The 24,279-nt window shown below is 39.9% G+C and overlaps 2 protein-coding genes across 3 annotated transcripts in view; one reads left to right on the top strand and one right to left on the bottom strand.

The window, feature by feature from the left end:
• Window positions 1–17,262, top strand: part of itgav (integrin, alpha V) — a 38,220-nt gene extending 20,958 nt beyond the window's left edge. For both annotated transcript variants that reach the window (XM_013274010.3, XM_013274011.3), the window contains 21 exons: window positions 1,302–1,377; window positions 1,853–1,982; window positions 2,268–2,365; window positions 2,949–3,042; window positions 3,165–3,210; window positions 4,475–4,582; window positions 4,777–4,832; window positions 4,940–5,094; window positions 5,270–5,407; window positions 5,622–5,689; window positions 5,797–5,941; window positions 6,166–6,258; window positions 6,583–6,662; window positions 9,008–9,088; window positions 9,727–9,832; window positions 10,218–10,376; window positions 10,952–11,086; window positions 11,361–11,474; window positions 12,068–12,175; window positions 13,269–13,388; window positions 13,582–17,262. In XM_013274010.3, the coding sequence (XP_013129464.1) occupies window positions 1,302–1,377; window positions 1,853–1,982; window positions 2,268–2,365; window positions 2,949–3,042; window positions 3,165–3,210; window positions 4,475–4,582; window positions 4,777–4,832; window positions 4,940–5,094; window positions 5,270–5,407; window positions 5,622–5,689; window positions 5,797–5,941; window positions 6,166–6,258; window positions 6,583–6,662; window positions 9,008–9,088; window positions 9,727–9,832; window positions 10,218–10,376; window positions 10,952–11,086; window positions 11,361–11,474; window positions 12,068–12,175; window positions 13,269–13,388; window positions 13,582–13,674 (2,203 nt within the window). In that variant the 3' untranslated portion in view covers window positions 13,675–17,262. The remainder of the gene's footprint in view (window positions 1–1,301; window positions 1,378–1,852; window positions 1,983–2,267; window positions 2,366–2,948; window positions 3,043–3,164; window positions 3,211–4,474; window positions 4,583–4,776; window positions 4,833–4,939; window positions 5,095–5,269; window positions 5,408–5,621; window positions 5,690–5,796; window positions 5,942–6,165; window positions 6,259–6,582; window positions 6,663–9,007; window positions 9,089–9,726; window positions 9,833–10,217; window positions 10,377–10,951; window positions 11,087–11,360; window positions 11,475–12,067; window positions 12,176–13,268; window positions 13,389–13,581) is intronic.
• Window positions 17,263–17,508: 246 nt separating this feature from the next.
• Window positions 17,509–24,023, bottom strand: si:dkey-69o16.5 (Alpha-aspartyl dipeptidase-like). The gene is made up of 8 exons (XM_003449495.5): window positions 23,603–24,023; window positions 22,789–22,877; window positions 21,414–21,488; window positions 21,187–21,266; window positions 20,751–20,924; window positions 18,158–18,217; window positions 17,964–18,046; window positions 17,509–17,660 (listed from the first exon to the last, which is right to left on the bottom strand). The coding sequence occupies exons 1-8, from the start codon at window positions 23,695–23,697 to the stop codon at window positions 17,594–17,596; spliced, it is 723 nt and encodes a 240-aa protein (XP_003449543.1). The 5' UTR covers window positions 23,698–24,023; the 3' UTR covers window positions 17,509–17,593.
• Window positions 24,024–24,279: the final 256 nt, after the last annotated feature.

Raw genomic sequence — 24,279 nt, 5'->3', positions numbered from 1 at the left:
TGGAATTTATGGCAGAACAATTGTTGTCAGCACAGTGCAACAATAGGATGACAACATATTTCCATTGAACCGGCTCTCTATGCAGTTGTGGGGATATGAAGTCAAGTCCAGTGGTTTTGCTGCTATTTGGTGGCGTTCTGTGTGTATGTGTGAGTGTGTATCAGTGTTTTCTGCTGTGTTAAAGCTACATATTGAACGAGAATCCATTTTTCTTTAAATATCTGAAGCCGACTTCCCACTCACCATTAAAATGACAACAGTTGACACTTAGAAGAGCTAATGTTTGTCCAGCTTGGGTAGTGTTTTGGGGAAATATGAATGGCAGATATTTTTATATTTTTAATTAACGCGTCTCTAGTAGACTTTGGCGTACTTGTACCCTCGATGGACTCTGCTTTTGACCTCTGGAAACACTCAAACTTCAACACTGTTCACTTTGCTGTCAGCTTGAGCCTTGATGGCCTCTTTTAAATGAAACCAGAACGCGGCTAAATTTGGAGTGTTTCGAGACTTTACACATGCTTGCGCAGTTTGCGGTGGTTCATACACTTGTTTATGTGTTTAGTTGTGTGCCAACTAAAATAAGTGGTGAGAGAAGCTGGGTGCTAATGCCATAGCTTTAAGGAAGTGGTGGAAATGATCAAACACAACCACCTAACCTCTCAGAGGTTGTTTGACCATCTTATCAGTGTTTCTGTTCAGCATGCTAACACATGCTGACTGCTTGTTCCCATCTGCTCCTGTTGTGAGAGTATCGTGTTAACTGGTTGATGATGATAAACAGCTGGTTAGTCTCTATTGGGGCGTTCAAGAAAGAGGAACCAAGAAGTGTCAGGAAAATCAGAGTAAAGATGAGAGCGGGTGAAATGTGGGTACCAACGTGGAAATGTGATACTAGAGTTGGTGTTGTGTATCAGTCGACACAGCTCTGATGTTTTCTGCGTGACATTTAAGTCTTTCCGCTTATGTTGATGGAGCAATGCTGCACAGCACCTTCTGAAGTAAAAAAGCAGTTGAGATAAAATCGCACCACACTGAGCAATTCGATGACTCGGTGTATCAGTTTCTTTAATCAGCCCTTTCACTCATTCTTGTGCCATCTCTGTCCTCTCTGCAAGCACTCTTCTTACTGTCACACAGATCACAAAGGGATGTAAAGGATGACAGACGCTTTGCCCTTAGAATAATATGGATACACTGTGTTTTAGTTATAAATATAAAAAGCAGATGCTATATTAAATGAGTATAATCAAATAATAAGTGATCTGGTGTTCTTATTTTGTGTTTCATCCGTCTGTCAGTAATATGGATGTGTTCATTGGAGCTCCCCTCTTCATGGACAGAGCCTCAGAAGGAAAACTGAAGGAGGTGGGACAGGTAGGCACACACAGAGCGTCCGTTGTGCATACACACATACACACATACACTGTAAAAGTGTTTGACAGATTAGGTGAACTGTGCTTACTTTGTTTTTTTAAGGAAAGCAAATATATTTTGCTGGAAACTCATCAACTTTGTAAGAAATAATTAGACAATTAACAACTCTGTGCCGAAGTATGAAGCTATTTAAATTAGTGCTGTCTGCGTTAATCTTGTCAAAATTAACGCTGATAGCACTAATTTAAAATATTAATACTGTAACACAAATTTAAGGCAAAGGGTAAATCTTTCTAAAATATGAGCAAAATATAAAGGATGTGGAGTTTTTTGTTAGCCTTCAGTTTGTTAAAACCGTGTGTGTGTGTGTGTGTGTGTGTGTGTGTGTGTGTGTGTGTGTGTGTGTGTGTGTGTGTGTGTGTGTGTGTGTGTGTGTGTGTGTTTGTGTGTTTGTGTTTGTTTGTTCGTTCTCCAGGTGTCTGTCTATCTTGGTCGGGGTGGATTTTCCTTCCAACCACCTCAGTTGCTCACTGGTACACACACTTACGCCAGATACGGCTCTGCCATTGCAGCGCTAGGAGACCTGAACATGGATGGCTACAACGGTAACACAGAGCACCACAACACCACCCTCTCCTCCTCCAGTGTTTTAGCACTTTCTGTCTTTGTGAGGATAAAGTGAAGCTCCAACCAAATCAAGCTCCACACATCCCTTTGAAACAGCAGTTTAAAACTGAAATTTGTCCACAGATACATATGTGTGTATACAAACATAGACACAGGTCCTTGCTGAAGTATACACGATTTAGTAAATGCATGACCTGCTTTTCACCTTGACCACTACACAGTAGTTCTTTACCCACTCCGCGTCTCCCTCCACTCTTCTCCAGATGTGGCCATCTCTGCTCCTTACGGAGGCCCCAACCATAATGGTTTGGTTTACATCCATAATGGCAGCCCTCAGGGGCCCAAAGCAACACCATCCCAGGTAAATACCACACCTGCCCCTTCCATTCAATGTGTTTATATACACTTTAGTGTATACTTATGCTTATAGTTAGATTTCTACAGTAACTGGATTTTGTAAATGTTATATGGGTGACAACTATTTTTCTTTGTTTTTATTTTTAAGACTTTGGTTTAGTGTTTATGGTGTGAAGCAGTGTACACAGTGAAAATCCTGCCCACACTCTGAAGTAGTCACAGGCAAAGACCACTGAAACCAGTGATTCTAACCTCAGATCTGGACTGAAAATACAAACATAAAGTTTTCACTTAAACTGGTTCACAGTTAGTCTGGGATTACCATAAAATCCTGAGTAGACATTCAAAAGAATGGCTGTAAGAACTATTTTAGTTATGTTTGTTTCTAGTTTCACTTTCAAATAAACTGATTTAGATAACTGGATTCAGTTCTGACCACTGTGCTGCTGCTCACGTCGATGTGGCCTTCCCACATCCTCCCAGTCATGTTGGTGTGCTATAATTTTTAACTGAAAGGAAGTTTAATACTATAGCAACAAGAGCCCAAAGATAAACTTTTAATTTGAAATGTTTGCCTCATCTCTCAGTGCCTGGAGGGCAAATGGGCATCCAGTTACATGCCCCCTAGCTTTGGGTACTCCATGTCTGGAAATACTGACATAGACCAGAATGGATATCCAGGTAAAGACACACACACACACACACACAGAGAAACGTGTAGATGTAGAGAAGCACAGTGGGAGGCAAATGAATGTCAGTAGCTGTGCTGTGAAAAAGAGCTGATGTGTGTTTCTGTCCCACAGATTTAATAGTTGGAGTGTTTGGAGCAGACAAAGCCGTTTTATACAGGTAATCAAATCCTTAATCTACAGTGCGTGTGTGAGTGTGCTCCCCTGCTGTGACTGTGTGTGTGTCTGTAATGCTTCTGATAGAAGCTGACGAGTTTAATGAGCAAGGCCACCTCTGATATCAAAGAGCTGCTGCTTTCATTCAGCTCCTACTGGCTTTATAGATGCTATTAGGACACGTTCAACCTGCATCCCCATCCTAATTTGTTTTTGTTCATTAATATTTATGTACATATATATCCTAAATGTTTACTGTGAACCCTTTTCATACAAAGTCATACTCATTCATAACCGCTTAGAACAACCAGATGTGCATGGAGTGTTTCCATTGTTGAGGTCTTGAAACCAGATGTGATGAGTGAGGGGGAGGGTTTCTGACTGGGGCACTGTACGCTCAGCTGTCAATTGCCATAACTGCTTTCTGAAACATACAGTAGAATCAGTGACGTAGATCACGCAGTCATTATGGAGGCATGTACTCAGATCAAGTACAAGGAGAGTTTTCCAGAGACTTGTTGCAACAACAGCTGTCAACCCCCTGCTGGACATTAAGAGGAATGCAGGTTTAAGGCCTAGAAGCTACACCTGTGTTTTATACTGTCTATGATTTATAGATTCACTGTGATCGACAACCTGTCTGTATCTCCTGATGCCTGGTATGAATAGATGTTCAGAAAATTGTCTTGAAATGATTTTAAAAATATGCTACTTATATCCTTAGGTTTAAAGTTTCCTCCAGTTTCACAACATTAAGTAAAAGTGTCCACATATTCACTGGAATTCCTAAAAGCTTGTTTTTCATACTTAATTTTCCAAAACAAACCAAATGCAGGACGAAAGATTTAAAAACAGCTTTGTCCCAGCAGCCATCACAGCCATGTGACATGATGCTGTGCGGTTTTTAAATACTTTTGTCTGTCTTAATGTGTTCTGCCTTGATCACCTTACAAGGCAATTTTTTAAATATATTTTTAAAAATCATTTGTAAAATGCTAAAGGTATTTTTTGTTTTTGAGTAAAGCTGTAACAGTCGATTAGTCTTTCATCAAAAACGTAACTATTTTGTCACTTGTATTTCCTGTCCCGCCCTGTAAAGCTCGTAAAACTTTTACGCCTTTGTACGTGAATCCTTTTCCTTCTAGTTTACGTGTAGGAATGAGTTTTATTACAAAACAAAACAAAACACACAGGGACAAACGACTAACGGGATGTAATCAACATAACACGCCGCACTGACCTAACCTCTGTGTGTTGTGCATGTACAGAGCCCGTCCAGTGATCAGTGTAAATGCCACGTTGGACATCACACCCCTGATCATCAACCCTGAGGAAAAGAACTGCACACTGTCTGGTACCAACACGCCTGTATCATGGTGAGCAGTCACATTTCTCCTAAAACATGCACTTGTAGTCTTTTCTGACAGGTTTTTTTCTTTTTCTTGTCAATGCGTTCAGTTCGCCTGCACATAAACACCTACAGTCATCCTTTGCTGTGCATTTTTGTCAATAACTGATTGAAACATCATTGTTAAACATCATTAGGGGGGACTCATGTGTTGTTTTTCAGTTTTAAGGTGAAGTACTGTCTGAAGGTCAGCGGCCACAGGGCTCCAGACCTGCTCAGTAAGTAAATCTGCAGAAGCTACATCCCATTTTCCCTCCACACAACAACAAGAGTTAGATTAGTTGTGGCGGTGCAACATTCAGATTTTGTCTAATAACTCTCCCAGCTTTCCGAGTGGACCTCATGTTGGACCGCTTGAAGCAGAAGGAGGCGACTAAGCGTGTCCTCTTCCTGTACAGTCGCACCTTTCAGTACTCCAAAGACATGACCGTGTCCAACGGCAAAGGGCCGGCCTGCGAGGAGCAGATGGTCTACCTGAGGGTGAGCGACTCACACAGTTTAGAATCACAGGACTAACGGATGAAAGCTGCTTTTAGAGATACATGTTAACTGGATTTGTGACCACAGAGGAATTCAAAGTTTGAAGGATAAAAGGAAAACGCTTCCCAGGAATGGATTTACAAACATGACTCTTTGTTTCCTCCTGCTCTGTCAGGATGATCGAGAGTTCCGGGATAAGATCACTCCCATCTCAGTGTCAATGGAGTACAGTATGAACTACCAGCAGGCTGCAGACAAAACGGGATTGCAGCCTATTGTTGACATGTCATCTCCATCTGAAATCAACAAGCAGGTAAGCATGTGCAGCTTATTCAATGAATGAACAGCGATCTGTGACTTATAGGGCCTTTGGTAGTCATGTTGGCATGTAGAGAATGATAGTTCACAATTTATTTTTTTGATAATGAAGGTTTTATAGTAGGTTGGACCAAACAATACTGAATGACTCCTTTTATTTATCGTTCTTTGATACTGAGCATCTTCATCTTTGCTCTTCTCTCCATCAGGTTCATATCCTGTTGGACTGTGGGCCTGACAACATCTGCAAACCTGACCTCAAGCTGTCGGTTAAAAGGTGAGAAAACAAACTCAACACAAGTTAAATCAAAAAGGTTTTGCCAATGAAATCAGGACGGAAGTTTAGGTGAGACCCTCAGTTTAGTGTTCTTTCCCTCCCTTCAGTGACCGTGACCAGATTTACATTGGTGATGATAACGCTCTGACCCTCGAGATCACAGCTGAGAATCAAGGCGAGGGAGCCTACGAGGCCGAACTCCACATCTACCCTCCGCAGCAGGCTGACTTCAGCGGCGTCGATCGCAGTCAGGTAATACAGACGTCACCCCACTTTGCCCAGATTCAGCCAAAATCAGTTTAATGTTCACTTTGAAGTGAGGAAACACATTTTCCTGCTGCTGTACTTTGAGAAATAAAGCTGAAAAGTTATTGCATTGGGACCTTTGTTCATAAAGTATTTCTGCACAATCCAATTCATCATTGAGCTGTGTGTGTGTATTCCATTAATAATCTGTGATGTCTTATTTTTCTTAGACCCTGTCTAGGCTTTCCTGTGCCTACAAGAAAGAGAACCAGACTAAAATGGTGGTGTGTGACCTAGGAAACCCCATGAAGGGAGGGACTAAGGTCAGTGATCGGTGCATGTAAATCAGTAAGTGTGTTATAGGAGTTGATCCAACTGTTTTAACAAGAGAAAGTTAAAAGAATCAAAGGTGGTGGTGGAAGTTGATCAGAAAGGAAAGACAAGTTTAAAGCACATTTGCTTTGCCTGAACAAATATTTGAATCAAATATGTTGAACTGCAGCTTTAAAATCAGATTACATCAGTAATGAATTTTCGATTATTTTGAGTGACCTTTGTTCAGCAAATCAAGTCTAGTGGTGTCTGCTAGATTTTCTTGCATCCTCCTGCTCACTGATTGGCCCTGTCCCTGTGCTCTCATTGGTCAGGTGGTGGCTGAGTTGGGGTTCAGCGTGCACCAGCTATCAGAGGATGACACATCTGTCCACTTTGACCTGCAGATAGTCAGGTACGGGATGGTGTTTGGTCTCTTTGTTCTGAGCCTGCTTTAACTCGTCAAATTTGACCCATTTTGATATTTGATAGAAGCAAAAATACCCTGGATGCTACGCTTTTGTACACGTGCTATAAATGTTTGTACACCAAGGCTGCTCCAGGACAAATTCGACCTGAATCGGTTCAGATTAGGTGGATTTTAAATCTTGGGGAACAGTTAAACTGTAGGAGTGATCATACACACATAAGAACAAAGGTCATGACGAGGTCAGACGGTGCCTTCACACAGAAACAAGAACTGTAATAGGGTGGTGGAGTGGTTAGGAAACAGGGCAAGAATGTTCCTGGTTCAAATCCAAGCTGGGACCTTTCTGTGTGGGGCTCGCATGTTCCCCCTTTGCCTGCTGGGTACTCGAGCAAAAATGCGTGTGTTAGGTTAATTGTTGATTCTAAATTAGCTATGGAGGCAGATAAAGTGCTGTATGAATGTACAGTTAATTTGTGACCAGTAGAAAAATGCACTACAGTCATTTCATTAGGATTAATCATCAGTTTATTTAGTTTATTAGTCAAATGGGCTGTTTATACATTCTAAACAGATCTGTTGTTTAAAATTTGTTGTACACAATCATTATGAGGGACTCAGAATGGGTCAAAATTGAGCCGAACTTACTTTGAAGGCCTGAAATATGAACAGTAGGTAATTCTGGGTAATTGTGATGAGTGCCGCATAGCGCCACCTACTGACAGCACTTCAGTTTGTTTTTTTGTTTTTTTTCATATTAGCACACAAACACTGGTGTATAGAGAGGCAAAAGTTACACAAAGACTAAAATCAAGGCTAAAATTAAAATAAGTTTTCACTTTGTCAATATGGGGAATTAATGGTCTCAAGAAGTGTTTAAAATGAAGGATTTCAGTACGTCCTGTATCCAGTGTGAAACGATTATTCCAAGGACACAAAGAAAAGCAGAGAACAGTAGCATCAACACACCTCAGGAGGTTCAGCGTGATAGAAGCTAACTGCAATCAGACTGAGTGTTCAGCCTACTTAATTCATTAAAGCAGAGCTCTTTTCCTCATCTCGCTCATCTGAATGACAAAAGCCCTGAAACTGTGAAGGAAGCAGCTCCGTCTTCACATTCTTCCGTGTTAGTGTGTTTTTGTAATTCTGTGGCAGAGAGAGAGAGAGAAGTATGTTAATGAAGGGTTTTCAGCAGTCTTTGGTTCGCCTCCTCTTCAGCTCATCGACACACTCGTACTGCACAGCAGATTTACTGCTCCTTAAATGTGTGTCAGGAGATTTCTGCAGGCCGTTTCTCTCTTTTTGTCATCACCTTTGACATGTACAGATTAACTATGTTTTAACCTTTTCTCATATTCTTAAACTTTTTAAGGTAGTTATCTTTATTATTATCTGGTACATTTGACTTATTCCTGATTTCTTTTGATTTCTTTCATGAGTTCTACATGTTAGCAACATTTTTGGTGATTTCTGTATTTGTCAGGTTGGAGCAACAGATTTTCAGTCAGTTAGTTGCAATTGAGTGTTGTGATGTCTTTGATTTGCAGTTTGGCACTGACAGCATTTTCTTCACGATAAGCACAAATGTAGAATTTAGCATCAGGTTCCAACTTTTAATCAGGATTTTACTTTTTTTTTACTATTTATTACCATCATTCACTGAACTTATTATTAAATAGTGTCTTTCATTTTATTTTATCTGTATATCTTTATTTGCCTTTTTTATGACATATATCTTCTTTGAAATGTCTTTTAGATGCTTTACAAATAAGAATAGAATAATCAGTAAATTGTAATATTTCTCCAGCCATTCATTCATTTTCTTCAGCTTATCCAATTTAGGATCTTTACATTAGAAATGTAACAGAGTCCAGGACTGAGCTGCTGAGCATAAGATATGGTGGGGCAGAGCCTATCATAGCTGTCCTAGGACGAGAGGCAAGGTTGCCCCTGGACAAGTTGTCAGTCTGTCGCACAGCTGAATCATACAGACAGACAACCATTCACTACATTCAGACCTGTGCGCAGTTAAAATTACTGATGTAACTAATCCTGGCACAGTGGTTAGTAAGATGGCCTCACAGCAAAAAGGTCCTGGGATCGAATCCAGCCTCTACGTGTTGTCCCCGTGTCTGTGTGGGTTCTCTCAGGTGCCTCTGGCTTACATTGACAGATCCACAGTCCAGAGACGTGCACATGGTTAGATTATCTTAATCAGGTTAGGTCATTGTATTGTGATGTTGTTTGCTTTAACACATTTAGGGGTTAGGGATTTTTTGTTTGTTTGTTTGTTTTTGGTCATGTGGATGTGACTGTTGATGTTGACTTTTCAGCTCTAACCAGTTTGACAACACCAGTCCCAAAGTCACCAGCGTCATCAAACTGGCTGTACTCGCTAAAGTCTCCATCAGAGGGTAAAACACACAGAAACACACACTGCTGCTCCTGAAGGTGTATCAACTTTCTGCTCAAGAAGCTTCAAAAGAACAATATTAGATTATTTCTCTTTTAAGAGGCTGTAATTTATATGATTTTTGCCAGTAATAACAATTGATAAGCTTGTTGCCTCGTCTTTAACTTCCTAAGACCCGAACTCTTCCACGGCATGCATTTTTAATTTCCCTTTGATATTTGGGCTTATTGGGACCTGATAAATGTAAAAACAAAGAATTACCAGATTTTATTTTATTTTTTGTTACCTAATTTTTGTTTCTAAGAAAAATGAGAGCCACATATGAGGATATTCGTTTAAAATTTCGATAGAACAGTAGCAGTATAATGTCCTCGTAAGTGGATATCAGGCCCTTGTAGAGCAAAATAGAGTATTTTGGTCTAAATAACCCAAAATGTGATGTTCACATATGTGGACGCCAGGTCCTAGGAGGTTAAAAAGGGATGAGGCTTTAAAAGTTACAGAATTTGTACAAGTATAAAAATCAAACTGTTGACTACACCCTCGTTTAACTGGTATATCTCTGACTTTGAAACACACTTTAAAAACAGGTTTTTATTAAATTTCAGCTTCAGATTGTTCCTTAAAATGTTTTTCCAGGTCTTCATCTCCTGGTCAGGTGTTTATTCCTATCGCCAACTGGAAACCGAGAGACCCTCCTGTGGTCGGTGACGACATCGGACCACAAATAGTACACGTCTACGAGGTACAGACACACATGCGTGAACATGCAGGAGAGAGGGGTGATTCTGTTATTTATCTCACTGATTTAACTAAGACTGCACAAAATAATAGAGTATTATTATTATTCTTGTTATTATTACCAGCTAGCATAATGTGATGTAGGTCAAGCTGACCTCATGATTTCACAATGATTTATGATATGAGACTGTATTTCTTGCCCCCCCCCCCCCTGTTGGTGTTATTGTGTAGTTCAAATGCTTTTTGTTTTTTGAAATGATTTATTAGAGCCCAACATTAACAGCTTCATAGTCACAGATTTAATGCCAGTGGTTATTGAAAACATTTCTTCTGTATTATTTTTTTTATTTCTTTGGACTGAGATTAAAACTTGCGTTCCCCTTTCACAGCTTCTGAACAACGGTCCCAGTACGTTCAGCAAGGCAGCGCTGGAGGTCAAGTGGCCGTACCAGTTTAGAAACGGCTCTCTGCTCTACATCATCAGCTACGACACAGAGGGACCCATCAACTGCACCACTGAAATACAGATAAACCCACTCAATGTCTCTGTAAGGCACACAAACACAGAGGCACACTACACCAATACACAAACAGTTCACGCACAGCTTCTTTCCACAGTTTTGTCACCTGTTATCTTAAAGGTACTTCTTCTAAATTTGTGCTCAAAAATATGACTATGACTTTAACATCTGTGGATTTTCTTAAAGAGATCAGCTGACATTAAACTAGTGCTAGGCTGTACTTTTTACCACTTTGTACCACAACTTGCTGCACTGAGTCAGTTTAACCTTCAGTTAAGCGGCCACATCATCACAGGACACACCTGCTTACAGTGGTGGTGAGAGAAAAAGGCAAAGCCTCTTGAGGAAATGGGGTAGCTAAATCAAATGTTCAAAGTGGCAGCACAGACCACAAAACATGTCAGCACCAGCTGATAAAATGCTGCCCTCTAGTGGTGAAGGTTTTAGTTAAATTCTGCAGATTGTAATTAGACAAAGTAGCTTTAAACACCTATAAGAAGTGTTTCTGCTGTTCCAGTCAATAATGTGATGCTGTGGCAGTCTCTTACATCTTTCCAATAAATAAGCCTTTCTGTGTGTGTGTCTGTGTCTGTGTGTGTCAGAACCCACTGAGCTCCTCAAAGAACACCAGCACTGTTACGCCTGGAGGACGAGAGTCGGAGGGACGGAATCAAAAAAGCGTCCGCCAGAGGAGAGATCTGGAGTCCAGAAATGCAGAGAACGACCTGCAGACACTGGTAAAGCTACACAAGCAGATATGCTTTGATTAACTCATTTGTATGACATGAAATTACACCTTGACTCATGCCTGATCCTGCTAAGAACAGCTAATGCATCCCAGCAGCTTTAGATGACATCTTCCGGTTTAAGATTTTCAGAATCGAAATGTGTTCCTAATAAAAAGGATTTTTGCATTTTTTTCTATCTGTAATTATTTTCTGACCAAAGTGACTGTGTGTGTGTGTGTGTGTGTGTGTGTGTGTGTGTGTGTGTGTGTGTGTGTGTGTGTAGGACTGCCACACAGCTAAGTGTCTGACACTGAAATGTCAGGTTGGTCGTCTAGAAAGGAGGAAGAACGCCATCCTCTTCATCTACTCCAGACTGGATGTCAACAACTTCCTCAGGGTAATCAAATAAAAGCACCTACGTTAGGGCAGAGCAATGTTACTGAACACAGTAACCAGCTCTGTGTCTGTGTTCTCTTAAATTATAAATGCATGCACTTTTCTTTCTGTTTCCTTTCCTGATTAACACAACAAACTGGTTTGGGCTTGCCATGTGTCTCCATCATATTATTGTAGTTTACAATATAAAGCGCTTTGAGGCAACTGTTGTTGCAATTTGGTGCTATGTAAATAAAATGGAATCTAATCACACAACAGAACATGTGTGCAAAGTCTTAGAAACAAAAGCTGGTCTTTAAGTTTCACTATTGCACTAACCCAGTGATGGCTGTCTGTGCATCTATGGGTGCATTACATGCAGTGGTTGCTAATAGCTAATCCAACATTCATAATCTGGACTTTTTGCCAAAATGTAAACAAATAACCAGAACACAGTTGCCCAGACTGTCACATTTTTAAACCCCTGTCCTAATTTCTCTAATAGCTGCAGAGCACACGTCTGTTGTTAGGTAATACCCATTCTCCAGGTCGTGATTTATCCTCAGCATTTTGGACTTCATTTGTCAGACATGTGACTTTTTTCCCTCCTTTCAGCCTGAGAATCAGAATCGTTCCTATGTGATACAATCAACGGCTAGCTTCAGTGTGATCGAGATGCCGTACAAGAACCTGGAGATGGAGCTACCATCCAATAGCACCACAGTAAGACACAAACACAAATGATCAGCAAACAGCCGAACATCAACTTGGGGCTCAGTCACAATGGCCTAGTCGGCTACTACCTGACAACTCTGGCCATCTTCTGTCCACAGTTGCTCATAGTTTGCATGGAAGACACAGAATTATCTACAAACACCCCCCCAACCAAACTTTGTGGTTACCATGGGATCAGTAGGGCTTGGCTGATCGTGGCAGTGCTTAAAATGTAGTTTGTCTAACTCACAGCTACAGCTGAGCCAGGAGTGACCTTGTGGACTGGATTTAACACACAGACGTTTTATACTCACAACTTTATTATCCAGTTTTATTGGCTTACAGACAGCTGTATGGATGTGTTTATTGACTGGTATCATGTTTTTGTTTTTTTGTTTTTTTTCTACACACAGAAGCACAGAAAATGTAGTCAACACAACATGTGTGTGCATATATACGGAGGTTTCATGAATGAAATACGTAGCAAAGTAGTGACTTTAAAGTTATGTTTTTCTTCTGAAGTGCAAAGAATTTCACAGGAAGATAAACAAGCATACAAAACCTCTCAGTGCAGGAAGTCAGCCGCATGACAGTACACTCGTTATCAGCGAGGAAAATAAACTCTCACCTTGCTGTTACACAAACCAGTTCCTGTCTGCAGAAAAACAAAAAACAAAAGAAAAAATCTTGATTTCTGAATGAGCTCATATTTTCACATAAACCACATAAAATGTATTCATATAAACAGTAATAGTCCCTTAATATTAGATTTTAAATCAGTCAGTGAAAACATTCTTCAGTGTTTTGCTATCATACAGCAATCTCTAAATCACTGATAAAACATGCTAGTGCAGGTCCACAGCGTGTTTGGAAGCACTCGCTGGTATTTAGACTCCCGACTCTTCTGGACTGTAGATTTAATGAAGGGTTGGAACAAGTTGATACCAGTCTTGAGGAATTTATTTTAACAACCTTAAAGGAACACAGATGAAGGACGGTGCATTTTAAAGAGTTAGATTGTTCATTTTATAATGAATAATATATAATGACTTTAATCTGATCAGGAAGAAGTGATTATGTTTTTGGTTTCGTCTCGTTTCAGGTGAGTGTATCAGTGGTTTGGGTGGCTGAGCCTCCTCCACCAGTGCCAGGCTGGGTGGTGGCTCTGGCTGTACTGTCAGGACTGCTGCTGCTGGCGCTGCTTATTTTCATCATGTACAAGGTAGTAAACATGTCCATTCACTGTCACTGTTCTTGTGCTGCTTTTTTCCTTTTTCCTAAGCTTCTGTAGTTTTACACTGAGACGTGTGTTCAGATGTTGCTCTTCTGTGTCAGATTACAGGCTGAAACACCACTTTCACTACCAAATATAACCGACTCTTGTGCCCTCTTCTTCTTCTTCTTCTCCTGTGCAGTTGGGTTTCTTTAAGAGAGTCCGCCCCCCACAGGAGGACTGCACTGAAAAGGAGCAGCTGCAGCCGGAGGAGAACGGAAACACTGATGCCTAGATGTCAAACTGTGAGGGACTGATGGCAAATCAGTAGGGGGGGAAAAGAAATCAGGGTAAAAAGGCCTCTGAGAGCATTTCACTGTATTGACTGTTGGATGGCAGATAATGATATTGATTTAAGATTTAATGTGGTGATTTTTATTTTTATTTTGTTTTTTAAAAACTTGTCAAGTTGTATTTGTGCCAAAAGAGAATCTGGAAAACGTCGATCAAACAAAATCCACAAAATTTAGTGTTAAAGGAGCAGTTTGATGATTCCTAAGAAGCTGCATCACAGTGTGTGTGTGTGTGTGTGATGTCTGAATGACGCTGATGTTGCGAACTGCAGATGTTTTGTGAGTTCACACATACATTTGTTTAATTTGTGAGAGTCACATGATCAGATTGCCTGCTTTAAAAATATCAGCTTGATTAGCTTACCTTAGCATGGGACTGGAAACAAAGAAAATCCACCTCATCTTTTCGCATTAATGATATTAAAAATCACAACACTAAGTATTTATATAAACATTTAATAAATGTTTTTTGTTCCCTAAAATCATTATTGATAAAATATGTTAAAATGCATTTACAAACTAGCTGTGAGAGTTAGCAAGTCGATCTGTTGTATTGTATTCAACATTTGAAAAATGCAGAAATTCATATTTACAATTCAAGCTTTTAAAATTAAACAAGCTACAACATATTAGTGAACATTAATGCTGTCAGGCAGATCTTGTTATCTCTTCACAGAACCAGGCTAGCTGTTTCCTAGCCAAGCTAATCCACTGCAGTTTCATAATTAATATTCAAACACAAACCTGGTGTCATTCTGAACATCTAACATGTCCAAAACCGTTGAGCTATTCCTTTAACAAATTGAGAAACTAATGGTTTTGTTCCAGCATGCAGTTAAAATCAAAATTACAGTTTTCCAGAAGTTATGAGAAGCATAAACCATCTTAATTTGCACATTTTCCATCCAAACACAAATCCAGCACTAAGATAAACGGCCTTGTTGTTATGTTACAGTCAAGTCATTGTTTTAGAGTTTCTACAGAGCAGTTAATTATTAATACAACCAGTGATATTAAAGGAAATAAAGGTGTGTATAAAGGCTGATAACTAAAAATGTAAAAAGCAGTGCTGTCAGTGCTAATCTCGTTAAAATGATGCTAAGGCCATAACCGCATTGAGGTGGCAAATCTGCTTTAGTGAGTTAGCGCGGAACGCCCCATGCGTGGGGCTGCACGGCGTCAACGCGTTTGCGTGGTTAGCTTGTTAACGCGTTAACGCCGTCCAGCCCCACGCACGGAGCGTTAACGTCATCTTAAGGAGATTAACACTGACAGCACTAGTAAAAAGTAAAGAAGAAATGAGAGAAACACCGTTTAGCCTCACCGTTATGAGTGTTGATGTTGCATAGATTGTCCACCAGAGGGCACTCTGCAACTTTTCGGTTGAAAATGTGGAACACCACAAACACGATAGCCAGCTGATCCAAGCAGAACGTAAACAAATAAAACACATATGTCACATTGTTGTGCCATATTATCTTAGTATGGACTCAAATTATTACTACGCAAAACAAATGTTTGTTTCATATGTGAGAATATCGGCCGATATATTGAATTTTTTTTTTTCTTTTTGTTCTAGTGATGTGATTAGTTGTGATCAACCAGCAATGTAAAAACAAACAATAACAAAGCAATACGGTAACTGAAGCAGCTAATTAGCTGCATTCAGGTCTTTTTAGATTTTGGGGTAAAACTGGTTTATCTGCTGTAGCATGGGATGATGGGAAGGTCACAATAATATATTTGCCCTTATGTACGCTTGTTTTTTCTCTTCCTGCTTTGTGTGTGGGGTAGCTGATCTGATTTTCTCTTGTATGAGTTTGCTTTGGGATGTTGGTGGTTGTTTCCTTTGTATTTTGTACACAACATTGATTAGAGTTTTAGAAGTTTGTCCAGCTTTTTTCAACACAATCAAGAAATTGTTTGGCCAAATGTAATTTTGTTTGTGCAGAAAATGGTTGAAAATCATTTTAAGTTCTGTCTGATTGGTCATTCCACAGAAGCCTCGTACCTCGCATCATTATGTTGAACCTGATGTTATGTTGTGTCTCTGCAAGCAAAGAGCTGTAACTGGCTGAGAAAATGTTTCAGGCTGTACGGAAACTGGTTTATATTTGCTGTACATTTCTAGCTTTGTAAATAGTTTCCAGTAATAGAGTAAATGCATTCTAGATCCTAACAAGTATCGATAAATGAACAATTTCAGTCATTTTTCAAGTGAATAGATAAACGTTTTTAAAAATTTCGTAGGATTTTTTATTTTTAACCTGACCAATGGATGAAAGTATTAAAGTATTTAAGACATTACACATTTTAATGTTTAAGATTTGTCAACATGTGGAAACAGCAATAGTAACTATGGGGGTGGAGCTTAACAGACTATTAGTAATATTACATTAAAACAAGTGAGAACCTGGCAAAGTATGGGCTGTTATAATGTTAGTGAGTTGCGACTTGAGTGTTGACCAGTGTGTGTTGACATGATCACTTGGATTGGATTGTGTATTTGCAAGCATGTGATTGGTTAATGCTTCATTACGTCATTGTTGTCACTAGTTGAGGCCAGTTCAGCTCACACAGCAGCAAGCATCGAGTTTCACTTTGTAGTTTTTAATCACAAACTTCTTTTTAAAAAGACTTTTAGTCCTTTTCACTGAATTGGTTGTGACAGTTTTTCCTGCACTGAGGCCTTTTGGATTTCTACTTATTTACATTCAGATTTCAGACTGGCAGCTTTGCTGGGAACAAGTTAAAACAAACGCAGGTTTCTATTTTGTGTTTTGAGTATACGTTTGCTCTAATACTTAAGAAAAAAAATACTTTGCTATTTACCCATATTGGGTTTGCATTATAAATTAATGTTTATGGCTGATTATAGGTTTACAAATATAATAATGCAGGTAACTTTCATCATAAAATAAGACTTTAAAAGCACGTTATACATCATTGTTTTCTTTCAGTGGCATCTTAACCAATACTTTGAACCAACTTGTCCTACTTGAGCAAAGACTCGTGTGTTTGTGTGGGAGTCAAAACTGAGCGGCTTCAGTGGACTGTTCATTTTTTCCCATAAAAGGTTCTCTAAGGTTGATTGTGTGTAAATTAGACCAAAACAGCATGTTTCTCTTTGCCAGGAGTCAGTTGGACAGAAATCTGTTCATTTCAGTATCAGTCATTTAGAATTACTCGGAAAAGCTGCACATCACTAAAACATTTACTTCTGTCCTAAAATCTTTGATATGACCTTATTGTCAGCACTCAGTCCTGACCGATGATGTAAAAGCCTTTGGTGAGTAGAAGAGTTTGTGTTAAATATTGAGGAATAATAAAAAACAAAGCCTCCTGGCAGATCCGAGTGATTTGCAGCCAGTCATTTGTATTTTCTATTGCTCCATGTTTCTTTCTGCCCTGAGAAAATATTGACTATTTTTGATGTACGTATTCTTTCACATAGAGAATAAAAAAGTGATTTCATAAAGAGATGATTTTACCTTTAAACTAAAATAAACTGATTTGTTCACATCTGTTCAGTATTTTGTGGTGATCTCTTCTTTTTAAACCAGGCAACCTTTTACAAATGTATATATGAATATTGCATTTAAATCACATCACCATGTGTAAAGTGGAGGGAATTTGTACCTCACAGACTTAATGGTCAATTTTTGTTTTAATTTATTCAGTTTTTTGCAGAAATCGCTAAAATATACTAGGTTAGCTTACGCTAGGTACCTACAGTGCTAATGTCTATAACATACAGCATTTACTGGAGAGACACATTAGACATTTCCTTAAAATCTTTATTCTGTTTCAACCAGAGACATTAAAAACTTTGTGTTCCTCGTCTTGCTTCCATTTGACCGATCATTGTGCATCAGTTAGCAGGAAGCTAAGGTCACTGCCTGGTTCATACTCCACTGTGGGCTTTTTCCTGAAACACAATTACACAGAAAAAAATAATGCATTTAAAAAATCCTGCTGATATTTGCTGGTCACTGGAATAACTCAACGTGTTTCACGTTCTCAAATTGTGTGTTTGTCCTACTGATGATGTAAAGACCCTGGTTACACAGTCACATTGCCAGGATGCTGTAAGTTTAGATTTAGTTAAGAACATGTTAACATTGAACTAATTTTGTTTTAGTGTAAGGCTAATAAAGGCTACAGTCGATTAGAAAGGAGACTGGATAAGTCAGTGTGATGTCCTCTCAAGTCATGAAAACCTGTGTGTTACCTGGTGAACAGTCTGGCCTTAGTGGTTCCCAGCAGTGTGGCTTTGTTTCCCTCCACTAGCAGCAGGGAGCCCTCCCTCAGACCCTGAAAACAAACAAAAGAGATGTTAATTTTCCAATGAAGCCTCTTCATCTTCTCGAAAGATTTGAGCACTATTACATGTATGCAGGTCTGCTTCCCCTCACTCTCACTCACCAGGACACACGGAGTATCGGGTTCTTCGTGGTACTGGGTGATCCTCTGCTCTCTTGTTTCCTACATGAAAACAAGATTCAAGATTGTAAGCACAGTAGAAACAGTGGAGGCTGAAACCACAGCTAAAATATAATTATTGATGCAAAATGTTCAAAATAACCTCGTCGTTCACTCTTCTTTTTAACAAAAAATAAGGACAACTGCTAATTCGTGACAAGCTGTCCTCAGTTAATTCAGCAAGTGTATTTTAATGACAGCATTCCTGTTTTGCTGAATACCTGCTGCTGTGAACACATTACAGTGACACAGAAGAAAACCCAAACCAAAGGGGAAACTCAGGGTTCAGTATCTTACATGGACGCAGACTAGAGGAGCTGGGAATTGAACCACTGACCCTCCAAACAGATGACCCAGTGTACCTCCTAAACCACAGTTGCTCATGTCTGTTCAGCCAAATACTGCTCCCAAATGTGTGATGATATTAAGGAATATATATAAACATAAATAAAAACTAAAATATTTAAAGATACAAATCTAGGTTTATTAAGATTTGTCATTGTTGCAATCACCAAGAGTGACCAACAGGGGGTGGTGGACAGCAATTTATCTTTCAGAAAATAAATTTTTGCTTTATCGACAGAAATGTTTTTATGAAGTGATTGTTTTTCCTTTGTCATTCTTCTCACAGCTGTTTGCTAACAGATGCTAACAACTGATTGTCCATGTAAATCATTTTTCCAGCACAAAAGGCAATTATTCTTCAGGTCTTTTCTAGTGTCAGGATTTGGATTTTGTTATGTTTTGGTTTGGTTTTCTTCTTTTTCTATATCATTACAGCATCAGAATCCTTTCAGTATGAAATGTATGCAATAACAAAAATCATACTCCAGACTTCACCTTACCCTCTGACAGCTTGCAATGAGTAAACTTTTCTTGTTTTCTGACACTTTTACCATCTGAACAAGTAATGATGAAAACCACCATTCCATGAATGACCCTTACACCTCAGGAACATTTTTAAACCATTTAAGAATAATTATATACAGAAATAATTTGGCAGAAATATGAGAAGTCCATATTTTCCCTTAAGCTGGACACCAGATGCTCACTGCCACGCCCAACCAAGTGCAACCGCTACCCCATGGCCTGGCTCCATGAATTCAGTGTTTCACAACCCTCAAACTAAACATCACATGTCATCACATTGGTCAGAGCTACCCCAAATCGCTTTGCTGACACAGCAGCTTTTTTGTCAGCTGTTGCAGTTTTACAGCTCTGAGTGTTGCATAATTTCCTCAGGCTGTTTTATCACGTGTTAGCTGAAACTCATGTCAAACCTTCTGCACATCATCTGTCCCTTCATACAGATTGTTTATAGACCCTTAAGGTCTAGAATGTATCCAGCTTAGGCTGGAGTCCAGTCTTGGTTATTTTCTACTGTGTCTCCATTCGTTTCTGCAGAGATACTTAATATGACCACAAAATGCAGGTAGTGCATAATCATTTATTAAAAAGATTCCCACTGGTGTTATCATCTTTCTCCTAACCATCATTCTGTGGCATTAAAACATGAAGTTATTAAGTAATAAACTGCAGATTTATCCATTCATCTGCCACCGCTTATCTGGTCCAGGTCAGAGGGGCTGCGGTCTCAGCAGAGAAGCCCAGAGCTCCCTCTACTCGCCCACCTCATCCACCTCGTCCCAGGGAGACACGGGGGTGTTCTGAAGTAAGTCGAGAGATATAATCTCTCCAGTGTGCCCTGTACTTGCCCTCGCCCTCTTCCTGGTAGGACGTGTTTGTTGTACGTCATCTTGGAAGCATCCTAATCAGATTCCTGAACCACCTTAACTGGCTCCTTTCAAAGTGGACGAGCAGTTGATCTACTACTGCAGATTTACTGAGGTCCAAATTCACTCAGTGTAAGGCGACATCTTTTTAAAGCCGAGCGAAAAAGCTCTTTATTCCAAACCCCGATGGCACTTTCACCATTTCACTGTTGGAGCTGTTTCAACAGCTTTATTATTTTATTTACATATTACTCATAGTGCAAACATGTTGTTGCTTTGTCGCTTCCAAACATATCTGCTTATCTTTGAGCAGAGGGCAGCCATAAAGCAATGTTAGTGTTACTTCTAACACTGATACGGCATACAAGCGACAGCTCAGGGCAGTAATCATTTCCTTTTATCTGTCAACCAACTAGCAAATCAAAGACTGCTACATAGTTTTTCACTGATGATTTTTAACCTCAGGCTCGTAGCAGTTCAGGATTTTCAGTAGTTATAATACTCCCTGATCATTTTCATTTAGCTGTACATTAGTGAAGGCTTTGCAGTGGACTGTGGCTGGAGTACCTGTAGCAAGAATTTCAGCTTCATCTAGTAGCAGTGTAAAGCAGCAGAAAATAGAAATCCTCAAAACAAGCATCCAAAGCTGTACAAAGCTGTACTTGTAATAAAATACAGAGATAGTTCTTTCCAGCTCTAACAATCAGTAACTCTTTAGATGATTCTTTGCAGAGACAGAGTCTAGACGAACCTGCCCTAACGCCCTCCTCACAGCAAACAGAACCTCAGGCTGTGTGACTCACCCCCATGTGGCGGCTGGTGGGGTCGGTGTCCAGGTAGTGCGGGTTGATGTTGAAGGGGACGAGACCAATGGCAGAGAAGGATGGAGGGAAAACAATGGGCATGTCGTTAGTGGTACTGATGCTGATGGTGGCCACATTAGTGCCTGCACTGGAGCCCATGTAGGGGACACCATCCTGGGCAAGGATTTAAAGAATGTGGGAGTAAAGAAAAGGGAGACAAGAAGTAGCCATTACTATTGTCTTATGTAGTCTTAAGTAGTATGTGTTTTTATAAAACGTACACAAAATTATATTAAAATGGCATGTTTTTAATAAAAAAACCATCTATCAATCTATATATAACCATTTGTAAAAATGTTACATTTTGCAATTATAAAGTATTTTGTTTGTTTGCTGTCTTGTTTTGTTCCAGTTAATATCTTTGGATTAAATATACCTCCATCACTCTCTTCCTGATCTCCGTCACCACTTTGTTGTCATAAAGACTCTTCAGCAGCCGGAAAGTGTTGCCTCCACCTACAAACAAAAGCCTCTTTTACCATCTTCATACTCCATATCGGGTAAAGTAAAAGTTAGACAGTAATGTAGAATAAGAGTGAGAGAAAAAGTGTGAAATCCCTGAAGAAATTCCAAGAGTTGCTGCTTTCCTCGGATGTTCCTCACCTATAAAAATGCCCTCGGCCTTCCGGACAGCATCAACAGGGTCTGAGGCCTCGTGGATGCTGTCCACCTCATAACCTGCAGAAGACAAATGCTTGTATGACATGTAGGATTTGACTGAATCATATCTAGCAAAGGATGGTCTGTAAACTATCACATACACTGAAATCGAAAACAAAAACAAATATTGAAAGAATGCAGAAAAAAATGGAGAAAACACCAAAATGCAGAAAACATAAGGAAACATAAGGAAAATACACAGAATACACTAGAATATATAGAAGAAACTGCACAGAAAATACAGGGGAAAATGGTTTCAATATATCATAAAGCATAACACCTAAAACATGCGAATCTACAATGAGCAGTCTGTGTGTCTCAGTGTTCCCATCGACTATTATGTCAGACGGACTTGCCCCTGGTAGGGTCTCTTGTTGGACTCTATCTGGAAGGTAGAGCACCTGATTGCTGGGCCTTAGCCCATGTGGCGCAGACAGGCACAGCTCAAAAAGGCAACTTGAGCCTGTCTACTTGTTTGCTCAAAGAGACAGAGGCCTTCCACTTTGGTGCGCTCTGCTTTTTGTGGTTGATGTGATCCTGTTGGGTTCATTGGTGGGTTCAAGTCTGAAGCCAGGCTTCTGAGCAGGAAAAAGATTGAGTTCCCAATCCGAGTTAGAGACGAGTTGCTGTCCCAAGTGGACGAGTTTGAGTATGACTTTGACTTGTTCACAAGATAGGGGAGTGGAAGACTGACAGACAGGGCTGTATCTCCAGTGATGAGGACTTTGTACTGGTAGTTTGCTCTGAGCCATCAGTTTACCAACCGATTCACATCCACACCCTCACCTGTGGTCACAAGCTCTGAGCAGTGACCAAAAGAGCTACAAGCAGTGGAAATGAGGTTCCTTCAAAAAGGTTGGGCTTTCGCTAAGTGATAGTGTGGCGAGTTCAGTCATTCAGGTAGAATTTAGAATGACTGAACCACTACTCCTCCACACCAAGAGGAGCCAGTTAAGGGGATTTGGCCATCTGATTAGGATGTCTCCTGAATGCCTCCTGGGCAAGTGTTCGAGGCATGTCCTAGACCCAGATACACTGGATTAATTACATCTCTTGGCTGGCCTGGGAACGCCATGGTGTTCCCCGACATCAGCTACAAGCAGTTGCTGGACTTCTCTGCTTTGGCTGCTGCTGTCCATGACTCAGCCCCAGATAAGTGGCAAACAATGTATAGATGGCTATAGAACACAACTCTTAAATAAATGTATATTTTTTACACATAAACACAAAGGCATATAATTACATAAGGCTTTATAAATATGGAAGTAACAAGCAGGTGTACAATATGAGACTGAAAAATAATCTTACACGAACCTACCGAGAGTCTTAAACTTGTCCCTGGCTAACTTAGTGTAGGCGTCTCTGTCATGGAGAGCATAAGGAACAAACAGCACCCTCTTCACGTCTCTGAAATACATATAAACAGATTCATACAATCATGATAAAAACCAGACAGGGCATCATAGGAGTCCTACCTCAAGGCCAGTAGTGAATGTCTGTACACTAAACTTAAAAAGATTTCATTCTAAGGATTCTCGCTGCCCTCTGTCCATAACTTTATAGTATTACATTGATGCTGAGTAGCAGAGCTAAGTATATTTATTAGGTACTCTATATGATTACATTTTATTAGTTCCATGGGTTTTCAAACACATTCATAAAGTTGCGTTTACCATTAAATACAACCTTATAAATAGATTAAAAGTGCAGCATAATTTGAATTTCGTACATATGAGGGGGAAGGCTTACATATGAACCAGAAAACTGTGCCCATTCTTTGCTGTTCTGGTTTTCTACAACATATTTATTTCTGATCAGCAATTCTGATTTCCTTTTCCTTCCAACCCCCTCATCCAAACCCCCCATCCCACTCTGCCACCACCCTGAAAAATTCTGCAAACGCCCCTGCTCGTAGAGGGATTTACAAAGAATCAACTACAAATACATATATAATCCCGGTTCGCTCAGTAAACTGACAAAATAAAAATAAAAATAAAAAAAAACTTTAACAAAATTAAGTTTAATTCTTCTTTTACGTCTTTGCATGTCACTTGACTTTGCCCCCACTTCCTGTTTCCTGACCCCATTGTCAACTTTCTGGCCCACATATATGAAGCGCGGCGCTGACTTACTTTCCAAAGAAGCTGGAGATGTGCTGCTGACAGTGCTCCAGGTAACCACTGCCGTGCAAAGTGGAGTTGGACACCAGCAGGAGTCTCCTCTTCATCTTGGCTCGAATAGAGAAACAGAAGAAAACCCGCACAAGTTTTACTGCGACGGAGTCCAGAGGTCCGGGGTCACAGTTCAGCTGTGATTAGGCTGATAGCGGCTCCCTGACAGCCAGTAAACCGGCTCTCATCAACTCTGATCCCGCCACGGAAGGAGAGTTCACCTGGGAGCCGTTTAAAGCTCACAGCAGCATTCACGGTGCAGCACACCGTGTTACTGTCAGAGCCGCTCTGTCCTTTCTACTTTAAACTTACTTTTATAAGGAGTAGTTATATTTGATCAATTTTACCACTAGCGGAAACAACACTAGCGCTTCTAGCCAAGTTCTTTCACAATAAAAGTACCTCCTTTTCGTTCCTCCTCAATTCTGCCAAAATAAAAGCGTCTTTTTTCTTGCAAGTCTATCGTCCAGTTCTAACGAAACAAAAGTCCTTCTACTTCATGGGCTGCTTTCTTGGTCTCTTTCCTTCTCTAATTGTTTTTACACCTTCCAAAAACGTGTATTTAAAAAAATCACAGTCCAGTAAAATCCTTTCAGAGTAGAATTCTCTTTTTCTCCTTTCTCTTGAGTTATGTCAAA

This window comes from Oreochromis niloticus, linkage group LG16, assembly GCF_001858045.2.
Source record: "Oreochromis niloticus isolate F11D_XX linkage group LG16, O_niloticus_UMD_NMBU, whole genome shotgun sequence".
Classification (NCBI taxonomy): Eukaryota; Metazoa; Chordata; class Actinopteri; order Cichliformes; family Cichlidae; genus Oreochromis; species Oreochromis niloticus.
This window is presented reverse-complemented; position numbering and strand designations above follow the sequence as displayed.